Source organism: Aulonocara stuartgranti (assembly GCF_965226115.1).
Source record: "Aulonocara stuartgranti genome assembly, chromosome: 23".
NCBI classification, from domain to species: domain Eukaryota; kingdom Metazoa; phylum Chordata; class Actinopteri; order Cichliformes; family Cichlidae; genus Aulonocara; species Aulonocara stuartgranti.
The window spans coordinates 40,422,211-40,436,865 of NC_138958.1; the positions used below are offsets into that span (position 1 = coordinate 40,422,211).

A 14,655-nucleotide genomic window follows, 5' to 3' on the forward strand; every position below is an offset into this window, starting at 1 on the left:
TTTTCATTGTGGTCTTCTGCTGTTGTAGCCCATATCTTTCAAGCTTTGGCATTCAGAGATGCTCTTCTGCACACCTCAGTTATTGAAATTTCTTGGGATAATTTGTGGGTGGAAGTAAGCGTAAGGTATTGATCACTGTCTAATCCGACTCCCTGTCCTCCTTTCTCTGTAAGGGTTCATTTCCCGGGAACTTACACTTGGTTCTGGTGTTGCGTCCCACTACTTTGTTCCAGCGGACTCTGTCGGACTTCCTGTTCAAGTTCAACAGGGATGAGTTCAAAATGAAGGTATGACTAATACACCGCAGCACTTTGTCTTTACGTAATGGCTCCCTTGTGAGTCACTGAGAGCACAATTATTATTTTAGCTAGTGTAGAGCTGTTGTCACTGTTGTAACTTATGTTTATGTTTGTATTCATCTCAAAATAAATGTGTGATAGTATTTCATTTAATCAGTTTGGGTGTATGTGTGTGTCAGGTGGTGATGCTGAGTTCTGTGACTGAGCTCCATGCGTATATCGATCCAGGACAACTAACCAAAGAGTTGGGAGGCACACAGGAATACCACCATGACAGCTGGATCTCACACCGCACTGTATGTACACACACATGACTATTTTGTCCCCGATTTCTTTAAATATATATATATTTATGTATGTTCTGACTTATTTTTTCTCTGCCACATACATATGCATACGTGTATGCCCTCCACAGGCCATTGAGGCCTTCGCCCTCATGGTGAAGACCACGGCTCAGACCTTGCAAGCGTTTGGCACTGAGCTTGCAGAGACCGAGTTACCCAACGATGCTGAGGCCACCACCATCCTGCTGCAGACGCACACACTGAAAAAGGATACGATGAAGGTTGGAGATGCTTTTCTGTTTTTGTGGCAAACTTCTTTTTCTCTTTTTGTTGCTTTTAGAAAGTTTTTAAAATGGTTCGAATTTCCAGGAGGACCTGAGGGTGGCGCAGTCACAAGGAGGACGGCTGCTGGATTGCATCAACGAGCCTCTCAAGGCAGACCCCGAATACAACATGACGCATGATGAACAGGAAAACTTGGCCACTGTGCAGAGGTGGATGACTAAACTGAAGGATGCATAAATAAAAAATGAAGTTGCCCCTGCATGCATGAATAAATGTCTTCTTTTGTCTCCCATCGCTTCTCATTTGCCTCCTTTCCCCTTTCAGACTCCTAGGTCAGCTGGATGAGACGGAGATGGCATTTGACGACTTCTGGGAGCGCCACCGTACCAAGCTGGAGCAGTGTTTGCACCTCCGCCATTTTGAGCAGCACTTCCGTGAAGTGAGTCAAGAGTCATCCTCTCATTTCCAATCCAAATCTCGGAAAATGACGTGCTTATCAATCCCTGTGCTCCTCAGGTGCGCGCCCAACTCGATGTGACGTCCGAGCGATTGTCGGGCTTCTCCGAGGTCAGCGTAAGCCCCGCCCATGCAGAGCACGTCCTCAGAGAGCTCAGCGGCCACGAGGATAAAGCCCGAGTAAGTACACACAATTGCACACGCAGTCTTGCTCATGTGGTTCAAAAAGACATGCTCAGCATTTTCTGTCCTCTGTTCGTGCAGAATTTCTATAGATCTTCAAAATGCTGAATACCAGTATATACTATTGTGTCCCGCTCTGCTGCTGAGGCAGAATTCTGTATATTCTGACTTATAATAAAGATATATTCCAATAATTGCAATTGTTTTGGTGTGTTTTGAAAGGACATCTTAGACCTCGCCTTGTCCTTGGTCAGCGAAGGTGACAGGCTGATAGAAAACTCCCACTACGCCGAGGACTCCATCAGGCCAAAGTGCACCGAACTGAGAGGAGTGTGTGAGGAGATCAGCTCCACTCTGAGGAGCAAAAAGAGCCTCCTGCTAAGAGCCATGGAGCTCCACCACGCTCTGGAGGAGGTAAGAGTGTGAGGAAGGCTTCATTAATCGTCCACAACAAATGCGCTGTATCCTTAGAAGCACTCATTGGTATTTCCCCCCCCTCAAAGGCGTCGCACTGGTGTGAGGAAGGCATCTTCCTGTTGGCTAACCAGCCAGTGGACCGCTGTCAGTCTCAGGACGGGGCAGAAGCAGCTCTACAAGAACTGGAGCGATACTTGGATACAGCATCCCTGCACACCCTCACTGACCGCAGCGCCATCTGCTGCCAGTACGAGGCGGTGCTCAACTCTCAGCTCAGGGTCCGTGAGAAGATTTTCAGTTTAAATTTTTAATGTGTGATACCTTTATCATATTTCACATTGAGCTGCAATATTTTCCATCCTCCTTTAGGACCAGATAGAGAGAGTTTTCCAGAAGCAAAGCTCCGTCCAGGAGATGTTCGAGAAGAGACGCGTCAGCCTGAAGAAACTCGCCGCTAAACAGACGAGACCAGTCCAGCCAGTAGCTCCAAGGCCTGAAGTCAAGTCACCGCATTCTTCTCCCCGTAAGTAGCCATCTGTAATTGGTTTAAAGAAGAACAAGTGCCAGGAACTGATGTCAAACGAGGTATCTTTTACTCGTTTAGTGGTGGTTTGATTAGGATGAGAAGGACGAATCTAAACTTGGATGAAAAAAAACATAATGATGTTTTTTTCTAATCAGATCTAGAGAGAAAAGACAGGAGATACTCTGCTGATAATGCCCTCTCCAAAAAGGTAAATTCTTATCATTTCTACGAATGTTGTGTGATACAATAAAGGTTTTAAGTGGGTGATAAATACTAAACATGCATGACTGTGTGTGATTTATTTATTTTTTAAGGTGGAGTCTCCTGTACACAACGGTGGCACAAGACATGCTTCTCTTTCAGAAGAAGAAGAAAACTTGGCAGTGCTTCGCCGGTAAGGGGTCAAAGTTCTTTCCCCAGAGCCCTAGATAGGAAAGCAATTATTTGGCAATCATGCTGCTTGTTCTTTGTAGTCCGCATTGTATTTTGTGTTGTGTGTGTGTGTACATTTCAGTCACGTGATGAACGAGCTGCTGGAGACGGAGAGAGCTTATGTCGAGGAGCTGCTGTGTGTGCTGGAGGTGAGCGGTGTCGGTAATGATACCGTGACCTGACATTAATTGGTGAAAAGGCTGAAGCTCTTACTAAATGTGTGATGTTAAAATTCAGGGCTATGCGGCAGAGATGGACAACCCTGCCATGGCTCACCTCATCCCCAGCAACCTGCACAGCAAGAAGGACATCCTGTTTGGGAACATGCCAGAAATCTACCAGTTTCACAAGAGGTACGCTTTTAAGCTAATTGATTATATATGTGGGTGCTTTACAAATGTTGTTCATAGTTTGAGTATTTATACCTCTCTTTCCTGTCTCAAGGACATTCCTGAAGGAACTGGAAGCATACACTGACTGCCCAGAGCTGGTGGGCCGCTGCTTTTTAGAACGGGTGAGCACTTTTATTTTCTTATACATCGTCGTTTTGACAGGAATCCCATCAACAGCAATGTTTCCGTCAACAGCGGTTGAGCTCGTACTGACTTGCTAATGATTGTTTTCGCTGCAGATGAAGGACCTGCAGATCTACGAGGCTTACTGCCAAAATAAACCTCGCTCCGAGAGCTTGTGGAGACAGTGCTCCGACTGTGCCTTCTTCCAGGTCAGCCCTCACAGCTGTAGCACCGCCTTCCTTTTCACTTTTAAGCAATATAAAACTTAAATCTTAACCGGCTCATGTTTTATACACCAGGAGTGCCAGAAGAAGCTGGAACATAAACTTGGATTGGACTCCTACCTCCTTAAACCCGTCCAGAGAATCACCAAGTACCAGCTACTGCTTAAGGTCAGCTCTGTTCATGTATTATGTACACCTGTTATGTAAGAGGGGGAATGACTCACTGTTTTGTTTTTTCAATGTTTGCAGGAGATGTTGAAGTACAGCAAGGGCTGTGATGGTTGTGACGACCTACAGGAAGCACTGTCCTCCATTCTTGGGATTCTCAAAGCCGTTAATGACTCCATGCATCTCATTGCCATCACAGGATATGAGGTTAGAAGAAGTACACTGCGTTTGCAAACTTTGCTGGAGGTGGTCAAATCATTTCAAACTGCTTTGAATGGGATATCTAGCGTGCGTTCTTTTAAAATACAGAGCAGGTTAATTATTCTTTAACAAGAGCTGCTGGGGTTTACAGGGCCTGGGCATGAGTACACCCCAGACTCTCCCCTAAGTGCTCTCTGCCAACTCTCTTCCCACTTTTCTTATCTGCTTTTTCCATTTTCCCCTCCAGGCTAAAACCTTTCTTTGTTTTTTAAGTACATATAATCAAATATCTAAAAACATTAAAGGCTACAGAGCTGAAACACAGCTACCTGTGCAAAGGTGCAAAGCCAGAGTCAAAAACAGTTGCAATAGCTCCATCATGTGGCCAGTTTCAAAACTGCAATGCTGCAAAACTTTAACCAGGGGTGTGAAACATAAGGTCCAGGAGCCAGAATTTGCCCAATAAAGGTTTTAGAAAATGTGAAGGAAGGTGTAAATGTTTTAATTGATTTAACTGTATGTATACTGTACTTGTCCCACTGACGAGTAATAGGTATTAAATGACAAAAAAGTAAATGAACAAAAATGTTCTGCTTTATAATTACAGGACAGTTTTGGCAATAAGCTACCAGAATTTTTTATTTATCGGCTTTCAGAGAGGTCGTGCAATGCAAAAACACGCATCTGTCTTTTCACCCTGTTAGGGTAACCTGTCAGAGCTGGGTCGTCTGCTGATGCAGGGCTCCTTCAGCGTGTGGACCGAGCATAAGAAAGGTCATGCCAAAGTGAAGGACCTGGCCAGGTTTAAGCCCATGCAGAGGCACCTGTTCCTGCACCAGAAGGCTCTGCTCTTCTGCAAGAGGAGAGAGGAGAACGGGGAGGGCTACGAGAAAGCTCCGTCTTACAGCTTCAAACACTCCCTCAGTGTGAGCCTGCTTGCTCCATTTTTAAAAGGAAGGTCGATGCCGTGCCGTAGCAGTAAAGATTTAGTGTTTAAGTTTTCTATATTCTTTCAGATGAGTGCGGTGGGCATCACAGAGAATGCCAAGGGAGACAACAAGAAGTTTGAGATCTGGTGCAACTCGAGAGAAGAAGTTTTTATAGTGCAGGTAAGGGCGTTCGACCTGATTGCTTTTATTAATCATACCTTTAGAGATGAGGAATGATTGTCCACGCTTGTTCTAATCTAGGCCCCGACGCCAGAGATTAAAACGGCATGGGTGAACGAGATCCGCAAAGTTTTGACTCAGCAGCTCAAAGCCTGCAGAGGTATTGTGAAAACTTCTTTCTTAACTTTTCCAGAAGTGCTTATTTTTTAAACCTATTTTATTCCTTTTTAATACTTTTTTTTTGTTGTTGTTGTTGTTGTTGTTGTTGTATGTTTTAGATGCCAGCCAGCAGAAGAGCTCAGACTCTATGTCCCCAAGTCCCACCAGCAACAACTCTACTTCCATCTCTCTCAGGTTGGTGGCTTATATGTAACGTAAGGACTCATTAGACAGATTAGAGATAATAAGGAAAAAAATCAAACATACGTCTATTTTTCAAACTTTTTTCTTTTTGCAGCCCTTTCCGTAGCAGCGGTCAGAAGAACCAGAAGAAGCAAGAGGAGAAGAAGACTGAGCCAGCCCCGACCTCTGACAGCAACTCGTCATCCTCGCCGAAACACAAAGGTAGATGTTTGAGTTAAACAGCATCTTCGAAGACAATAACACTTTTATCTAAGTCTCTACTCTAAGCTGTGCTCTAAACTCCCACTAAACCAGGTTCTTTTTGTCTTCATCTATCATCTTTCTCTCTCCTCTCCACTCCCCTGTTTGGGGCTTCTTCTCTCTTTTCATGGCTTCCCTTGTCCTGCACTCATTTCAAATCATTGCTTCCAGAAGAGCCGGTGACCAGTCCGACCACTGACAGGTCCTCAGTGGCTAAAAAGCGTTTTACTTTGCAGGGCTTCAGCAATCTCAAGAGTCCCAAAGGTAACATTAGCGAATGCAAACATTTTTTTAAAGGAAGGATAATGCTAAGAACAGCTCAGCGTGGCCCGTCACAGTATGTCGTTTGTCAGTGATGAAAAGTTCAATTGATTATCAGCAAGAAACACCCTTCGCTATATAAACTAAGAATACTAATATCCAGAATCCAGTTCTGAATGTGAGCCTCTGTCTGAGCTTTTACCCGGTGCCCAATAATTAATTGGCCTCCTCCAGTCTAACCTGCTTCACGGCCTAATGGAGCACACATGATCCCAGATGGTTATGTTGGAGACAGTCTACCTCCTGGTGGTGAAAGTTTAACACTGCCATTGTGGCTGAATCAAAATGAATATTAAGGTTTTTAAATTATATTGGAAAAAATACAACTAGTCACTGGAGTAGAGATGAAAGTGAAGTAGAAGCTCCTCTTCGTGAAAGCAGTATTAGTCAAAACTTTAAAGGTGACTTGTAAAGGTGACATCTTCATTTTTTTTTTTTTTAAATTCTTGGGCTCTCAGTTCAGTTATTTAGCCTATAGCGGGCCTTTTTGCACATGCTCACTTTGGCCTATCTGCTACAAGACTTTTTGTTTTTTTTGTTTTTTTTAAATAGCTCTACTGATTTTAAGACAACCTCCTTCTGATTGGCTGCTCTTCTAAAGCAGGAGTTTGGACAGCAGCTGAGTTGTGCTTGTGTGCTCACAGGGTTTAGCTTCATGCTTATACCTTTGACCAAATTTGAGTATCCACCACTGTAATGGTGTGTGTGTGTGTTTGGCTATTGATTAGCTAAGACTGTTCACATCATGTACAAACTTCTAACGTTAGTGTTAATTTCTTGCTTCCTTTTCGCTTCTGTCCTCCCTCACTTTTCTTCTCTTCTTCCTCCTTCACATCTTTCCTTCCTGTGTGGCCAGGCTCGACTCTGAGCCCTGAGCACAGCTCCAAACGCCACCTGGTAAAGAGCGATCCCACACCGTTTGGGTTCAAAGGTATATTTCCGCCCCATTATGAGGGAGCATTTCATTTTTAGAGGCCATCTCACTTGACCACGATGTACTCCTGCTTCGATTGTCTCCATAATGTAGATTTGACACGTTTCGTTACAAACGGGGTGTAACGTTGTAGCAACCCATCGGTCCATCAATATAGAGGCTGTTCTTCATCCTCTTGCTGATCATAGCGACTATCTGCGTGTCTTCAAATGAGTAATAGAAGCAGCTAAAATGGCAGTAATATATTTGTATTGTGTTGCTTTGTTCGCTAAAACTGCCCAATTGGAATCTGGTGCATTTACGATTTAGACCAATGAAATGTTTCCAAAGGCTGGTTTGAGTTTCACCCATGCAGATAGTCGCACAGCATAGACCAACTTTGTAACCTTCATCCACAGGTCATCATCATCATCATCACTGTTACATGTCTGGTATCTTGTGCATTTCAGTGATGCTTGATCAGCTGAGCCGTTGTCACTGATTTTTTTTATTTATTTTTTATCATTTTGCTGGCCGTTTCTTCCCCTTCAGAGCCGGCTCCCCACGTCACTCTGAGCAGAGTCAGATGGATGAGCACCTCTAGTCTGTTACAGAGCAAGCGGCGAGGTACAGAGCTGCTCTGAGCATCAGCAGCCACAGTGGGGTGTTTGCTGTTGTTTGTGGGTGCTCGTGATTGATTTGAACTGAGGTAAAGTGTCGCAGCGTGTATCTGCCGTGGGAGTCCTTTAGCCTTTTACCGAGTCTTACTGTCTTTTTGCACATTGGAGCGAGATCTAAAGATTCAACCTGACTAAATCTGAAGTCTCAGTTCTAGGCTAAATCTTTTTGCACGGTGCCTACTCGACCTCAAATCAATCATTGCCTCTTCTTCTACTGTCGGGTGTTTTTTGCTTGTTTGGGGTTGTTGTGGTGCTGTACACAGTACGCCGCTTCAGCAACTATTTTTTGGCACTGGGAGTCAGAGCAGCCTTGTAACAAATGCAGGTGACTGAAATCTGTTTTCTGATCACAGGTCCTCCTTTTCTTTCTGTCTGATGATCTTCTCTGTGACTTTTGGAGGAGTGTGTGTGGTTTTTGTATCTAAACAGATAAATTTTTCATAATCTGATCGATCACATTTTTTGGGGGGGAGGGGGTTACCCTCCACACAGGAGATTTGTGTGGCTTTCGCAAATATTTGATCCATTCATGTCATTTTTCTGTACTTCACTATTGAGCTCAAACATCTAATCTCACTTGATTTAACATGGAGCTTTGTGATAAAGATCGACCTCACTTCTCTCCTTTTGTCCCTTTTTTTGTCTGTGTGTTGAACTTTTCTCTCTCTGATTTTCCCATCATCCAACCTACAGGCTGGAACAAGGCGTCTCTCTCAGCGGACGCCTCAGAAGAGAACGATGGGTACTCCAGCGGCGAGGACCCCATGAACTCTGACCCCGAGGACGAAGTAGGAAAGAAGCTGGTGAGCCTGAGAATGAAGAATTATTATAGATCTGTATTTTTATTTCTTTTTTAGCTTAAAATGTTAAAGTGTGGTTCTAAAAGTTGGTAAAGTTGTTAACATTTGATCCTTTTAGGCTCCAGGAAAGTATACTGTGGTAGCAGACTGCGAGAAAGCAGGACCTCAGGAGCTGTCTGTTAAGAGTGGAGACATGGTCCAGCTGATCAGAGAAGGAGAGGAGGGACAGTGGTAAAAAAAAACAAAAGCAAACAACACTTAATTTAAATGGATTTTAATAGGACCCAGATGCATTTGAGCTGATAGGGAGGAAAGAGTAACTCAAATAACCACTTGTTACCAGCAAGGTGTGCAGAAGAGCATCTCTGAATGCACATGTCACACCTTGAAGCAGAGGTCCACAGTGGGTGTCTTCTGGAGCAAATGTGTGACACTATAGACCCAAGATTGAGGAATGTTTCCAGGACTGTGTCGAATCTGTGCCACAAAGAAAGGGTAAAAGTTGGTCATTTGTGACTGCACACACTTCTCAGTATAGCCGCCAAATTTAAGGGCTCCAAATGCGAACACTGCTTTTAAGCAGACTACAAATGGACTAGCACAGCGGTCTCCAACCTTTTTTGCGCCACGGACCGGTTTATGCCCGACAATATTTTCACGGACCGGCCTTTAAGGTGTCGCGGATAAATACAACAAAATAAAACTAGTACCAGTACCGAAAAAAAGAAGATTTATTCATAACACACGTGAAAAGACCCAGGAAAACAGAGTAAACGATAAAAACGATAACAAAATAACACTGAAAACCGATAAAAACCCTGAAAACTATACATTTCATACCTGAGCCTCAACTCTCGCGGCCCGGTACCAAACGACTCACGGACCGGTACCGGTCCGAAGCCCGGGGGTTGGGGACCGCTGGACTAGAATAAAGAAAAGCTGACGGTATACACATCTAATTCTGCGAGGGAATATAATCTGAACTTTCATTCTTAAAGGAACAAGTTCACTCTGCTTTCATGATGTGACACATAACATAAATATGACAGTGAGTGGTACTTTAATCAGGCTTTTCTTCTGTGACTGAGCACTCAAAATGCTTTTTACTACAAACCTCGTTCTCCCAGTCTCTCTCTCACGCGCACACACACACACACACACACACACACACACTAAGAACGTTGTGTAACATTCACACAAACACTCGCACTCGGGAGAATTTAGTGCTCATACATGTAAATGGAGAGTAACTGTCATAGGTCTTCTATTTCGACCTTTGTTTATTAGCCGCAATGTTAAAACTTCTCACCAAAACTAGCTGTAAGCAATCAGGATACTGGGTCAAATTGTGGAAATGTCCTGTGCTGTATGGTACCAGGATCCTTTGGGTCCTGTTCAGGGTGAGGTGCAGTCAGTGCATTCCAGAATTGCTCCCCCTGGGCGTGGGGATTGGAGGGGTTTGGTTGGTCGGTAGCAATGCTTACTAGGGGTGCAACGATACACAAAATTCACGGTTCGGTTCGGTTCGATACTTTGGTGTCACGGTTCGATATTTTTTCGATACAAAAAAAATGTTCATGCCTTTTTAATTTGTCATTTATTAAAATTATAAATATTTTAACTCAAAAGTACAGTTTTTAAATTTAACCCTAACCCTTGTGCGTGTTTTTTATTTTGACAGCGAATGCGCACCTGCGGACCACTTATGTGCAGCCCTGGTTATTTAGCTCGTCATATTGCAGCCACAGAAATTATTTTGTCCATGAAACCATAAAGCTGCACTTTCTTTTTGCCTTATAGTCTGATTTGTCATAACTTCTCCGTTTTGTGGTAAGCTTTTCTTTGGCTGTCACTTCTTCACCCTGACCTGTCTTATTTGGCTCAGCAGAACTAAAATATATATATCTGTCTGTGAAGGTTCTCAGTCATCCAGGTCATCGTAGTCAAATATAAATCCTGCTGCTTATACACAGGCACTCACATAAGCTCAGCGATTCTCTGCGCGATCAACCTCTCACATGTGTAAGCTGCGGGAGATTTCACTTGTCATGTTTGCATAGTAAGCTAACGATTAATAAGACGATGTCAGAGGAATTGGTGCACAAATTATCATCACTCACAGATCAGTGCTGTCGCTCTCTATACACAGTTCGCACGATTGCAAAGTGAAAGCAAAAAAACAAGCGCAAATTCAAACGCGACTTCAATATGTCACATATTGACAGTGGCTCACCGATGCCAATGACATAATTACCCAGCTACATTTCTGAAAGAATGCAAAAGCATTGACATATATTTTCCCTACAATAGCCCGACGGGCAGGGCAGAGATAGATTTTGGTAGCCCGACTGAAAAAATCGCTAGCCCCAGGACGTCGGGCTAGCGATTTTGCAAGCCCTGTATCTGATTGAGGAATCATGCATCTTTGGAAAAGAGAGTTTATTACAGAGAAATGTCTCTTTCCAAAATAAAAGCTATACTATCCGCTTCTTCTGGGCTATATTCTCAGCAGCATAAGGAGAATCATGTGCTAACAGCTGTCTAAATGACTCGGCTAAAGTTAGTAGCATGCTTGTTGTTTTTGTCTTTGCACTAGGATGATGTCGGCGTAAATGTGCAGTCATATTCGTTGTGTTCCCACTAGTGCTTTCAGGTTAATCTCGTTGAAATGACCTTAACACCACAACACGGCAAATCTCCGTTAACGAGCTACCGCCGATCGCCCCGTGCATGGGGCTAGACGGCCAACACGTTAACGAGCTAACTGCGCTAACACACTAGTTCCCACCCATGTAATTGAGCATTGCATGGCACATCCAACATACTGTTTTACTTTAGTCCATGACTTGCTTACCTTCAGGGTCATACGTCACATGAAAACCAAAATAATTCCAAACGCCAGATCTGAATGAGGGTGGGGGAGGTGCCCTGCGCTCTTCCTTCTGACTATGCTGTCTGTGTGGAGCACTCAGTGGATCTGCGCTGGACAGTGCAGCCTAGGCGGAGTAGTCGAACGCAGATTCACTGAGCGCTCCACACAGACAGCATCGTCAGAAGGAAAGTTGATAAAATAAATTACAAATGTTGTATTGTTCGATACATATGCGTACCGAACCGAAAGCACTGTATCGAACGGTTCAATATCGATACGAATATCGTTGCACCACTAATGCTTACATATATGTGTCATCAGCAACCATATAAATACCAGGATCCAAGATTTTCTAACTAACCATTGCTTTATAACAAGATCATCAGTGCTGTATATTACACTTACAGTGGTTTTAATGTTGTGGCTTATTAATGTAAAATGTCCTGTAATTTTATCTCAAAATATATATATTTATTTAACTCCTTCACAGGTTTGTAAAGAACCTTCGCACCAGTAAGGAGGGCTGGGTGGCAGCAGCAAACCTCCTCAGCCTCATCTCAGAGTCCAAGTCATCTCAATCACTCAGCAGCTCAGGTCGGTTACAACGAACAGGAAGTACACACATTCATATCTTTCCCTTAACGCTGCAGTATGGGTACCTGTTGCCTAGCAATACGGCACAATGACGCTATTACTCTCCCCTGCAATGTCTGGCTCTAACAGAGCATTGCTGTTTGTGTGTTTGTCCTGCAGATGGCAGCGTCTCTGGGAACCTCAGCACTTCTTCCAGCTGTAGTGAGACCTACACCAGCTTCTCCGACATCAAACCCTGACCTGAGTCAGGTCTTCCCAGCTTTTTTTTTTTGTTAAATCACTGCACCTAAAATCATTTTGTACAGGTGGAAAATGCTTAAAAAACAAAGAAGAAAAAAAGCTGGAGTTTGGTCTGACAGGAGGACAGTCACCCACGTCACAGTTTCTAAATCCATCTGAAAACCAAAACTTTCTCTGCAGATCAGCCAGCGCTGGCTAAGTGCTAACTGCCCCCCTTTTTCCAGAGTATTTAGAAAAACTGCACTGTCATTTAAAATTGTTTTTATATTCAAAGGTGTCAGCATGTTGGTAGAATTTAAGTATAGATTTTTTTTTTTGCCGTTCCTTCGAGCGAGAGGGAAATATCAGGGATATCTGTCATTCCTCGGCACACAAGTCATGTGATGTATCACCTCCTGCGAGGCCTTCTTTAAAGCTAAATGTCCGCAGTCTAATAACTGACTGAACAGGCAGTCCAGGCCTAGTGATTATGTAGCATTAATGTGGAGAGGTTAGAAAGGACATCTGCACTAAACACGCGCCGTCTGCAGAGGGGACAGAACTGCTGGTTAGTCGAACCCCTTCAAGTCGATGACGACATCGCAGCACGGCGACAGATTCTTGTGCAGGAGGATGTTATGTAGACAAACACCATCAGACCCCCGATAACGCTGGCTTTGGTGTCAGTCGCTGATCGCACACTGTGAAAAGTAGCAGGCGGCCGCAAGAGGAAAAATGCTTTCAGTACATCTGGGAGGAAAAGTGAGCAGGTTGATTGCGTGCAGGCATTTTGTGTTGTTGAAGCTACTAAAGAACGTTGTATTCCTCACACATGGATAATGAGCTTCCCTTAAAAGCTGTTTTTATGATATTAAGAACCGCACGCAGTCACTAGGTGAATGTCAACAACAGTACAACCTGGTGGTCAGGTGTCTTGCACTTCATTCTAAATGAATCTTTTTCCTCCTATGAGGGATTGAGCAACCCGCCAGTGCACTGCTCTGGATTTTTACCTCTCAGGAAGACGTTTCTGTAGGCAGACAGGTGTGACTGCATACCTGCCTTTGTGTCTGTGTGGGTGCGCGCGCACACTCACCTGATTGTTTGTGTTGACAACAGACAGCAGTTCGATCAGTTTTTCAGACACATGTGCAGCCTCTGCTCAAACAGCTGTCGCGGCCCAAATCTCAGTGTTCTGAATGTGTGTCTGTTTTTTGTGTCACCGTGCTCACCTATCTTTGGTCTGCACCGCAGCAACAAAAGCAGGCTTTGTCCCCCTCCTCCTCCCCCCTCCTCTCTGTGCAACCAGCCCCATTCAAGCATGTGACAGTAGCTGCTTCTCCGCAAGCTGGGTTAATAATACCACGGCCCGGACCTGCTCGACATGTTTGCACCTCCGGCCTGAGAGCAATACTTTGTGTACTTGACACCAAAATGTAGCTGAGTAAACGTCACAGTTAAGTAACTAGTTTAGAAAATGTGATACGTCCACTGTTCTGATGTAGATTGATGCCAACCGCCTTTGACGACCAGCTGTTCTGCACGCAACTTCTGAAACCTGTGCTATTCTGAACACTGAATGACACCTTGCTTTTTAAATGTTTTTTAAATATATATCCCAGGATTTTTACTGTATCCACGAGGTACACTGTAAAACAATCGCTCCTTTTTCCACCTGCGTTGTTGAATGTGTGACACTGTTTCAAACAGGAAACCAGCTTGTCCACCTGCTCGACAAAGCCATGATTAACAGTTTTTTTTTCTTAGATTTTTTTTCTTAATTGGACTAAAATCAGTGCTTGTGATTGGCTTCTCAAGAACTTGCTGAGAAGCACTTTTTTTCTTTTAAGATCCTCCCACTGAACGTAAAGGAAGAGGAAACAAACCAGTTTACAGGCCTTTCGATGTCAAACTGTGAGCTAAACTGTGGCTTGCATAGCTGTGCGTCCACGTGCTGAGAAATAAATGTTACACTTGTACAGATGTGTCCTCTTATACCTCACACTGTTTCCCCTAAAGAGCATGTATATTGTTAAGAGGAGTCTCTCTATCTCTCTGTATATCATCACTCTGTGTGGCATGTACTTCATAAGCCCCATCCTGTAAACCTCCTGGAGAACTATTTTTTACCTGTTGTACATTGTGAGAGTTTATATTCTGCCCTCTTGAGAAAGCTGACATGGGCACTAAAGTCGTCAGTTTTTTGGTTTTTTTGGTCACCCAAATAAAATCTTACCGTGTAATTTGTACTTTTTCGACTCAGAGGCTGGAGACATGAGAAAGGATTCTATTTTTTAAGTTTGTTTTTATGCAGCACATTGCAGCACCCACTGTCTTTATTTTCCTATTGCACATCTACTGAATATGCTGTTGATATAACAGCATATTACGATTTAAAACTTGTTACAAGACATATCCATGTACATTTGTAAATATGTAATTCTGACTTGTATGTAAATTGAAAAGCAGCTTTAATAAAGTCTGAAATGGTTTCCTCTATTGAATTTAGCCTTTTTCTCTATTATTATGAATTTTAAAATATCTTTAATGGTTA

The 14,655-nt window shown here is 43.5% G+C and overlaps 1 protein-coding gene across 6 annotated transcripts in view; it reads left to right on the forward strand.

The window, feature by feature from the left end:
• mcf2la (mcf.2 cell line derived transforming sequence-like a) overlaps window positions 1-14,605 on the forward strand; it is a 57,586-nt gene extending 42,981 nt beyond the window's left edge. For 4 of the 6 annotated variants that reach the window (XM_082523310.1, XM_082523308.1, XM_082523309.1 and 1 more), the window contains 28 exons: window positions 174-287; window positions 479-595; window positions 715-864; window positions 953-1,077; window positions 1,193-1,307; window positions 1,385-1,504; window positions 1,730-1,921; window positions 2,011-2,202; window positions 2,294-2,447; window positions 2,606-2,658; window positions 2,765-2,844; window positions 2,965-3,031; window positions 3,120-3,235; window positions 3,327-3,396; window positions 3,514-3,606; window positions 3,697-3,789; window positions 3,871-3,996; window positions 4,695-4,916; window positions 5,007-5,099; window positions 5,181-5,259; window positions 5,378-5,453; window positions 5,557-5,663; window positions 5,874-5,966; window positions 6,880-6,954; window positions 8,310-8,419; window positions 8,535-8,647; window positions 11,779-11,882; window positions 12,042-14,605. In XM_082523310.1, coding sequence (XP_082379436.1) covers window positions 174-287; window positions 479-595; window positions 715-864; window positions 953-1,077; window positions 1,193-1,307; window positions 1,385-1,504; window positions 1,730-1,921; window positions 2,011-2,202; window positions 2,294-2,447; window positions 2,606-2,658; window positions 2,765-2,844; window positions 2,965-3,031; window positions 3,120-3,235; window positions 3,327-3,396; window positions 3,514-3,606; window positions 3,697-3,789; window positions 3,871-3,996; window positions 4,695-4,916; window positions 5,007-5,099; window positions 5,181-5,259; window positions 5,378-5,453; window positions 5,557-5,663; window positions 5,874-5,966; window positions 6,880-6,954; window positions 8,310-8,419; window positions 8,535-8,647; window positions 11,779-11,882; window positions 12,042-12,121 — 3,129 coding nt within the window. In that variant the 3' untranslated portion in view covers window positions 12,122-14,605. Of the gene's footprint in view, window positions 1-173; window positions 288-478; window positions 596-714; window positions 865-952; window positions 1,078-1,192; window positions 1,308-1,384; window positions 1,505-1,729; window positions 1,922-2,010; window positions 2,203-2,293; window positions 2,448-2,605; window positions 2,659-2,764; window positions 2,845-2,964; window positions 3,032-3,119; window positions 3,236-3,326; window positions 3,397-3,513; window positions 3,607-3,696; window positions 3,790-3,870; window positions 3,997-4,694; window positions 4,917-5,006; window positions 5,100-5,180; window positions 5,260-5,377; window positions 5,454-5,556; window positions 5,664-5,873; window positions 5,967-6,879; window positions 6,955-7,488; window positions 7,564-8,309; window positions 8,420-8,534; window positions 8,648-11,778; window positions 11,883-12,041 lie in introns of all 6 variants that reach the window. The other 2 variants (XM_082523311.1, XM_082523313.1) reach the window with 2 other exon arrangements.
• Window positions 14,606-14,655: the final 50 nt, after the last annotated feature.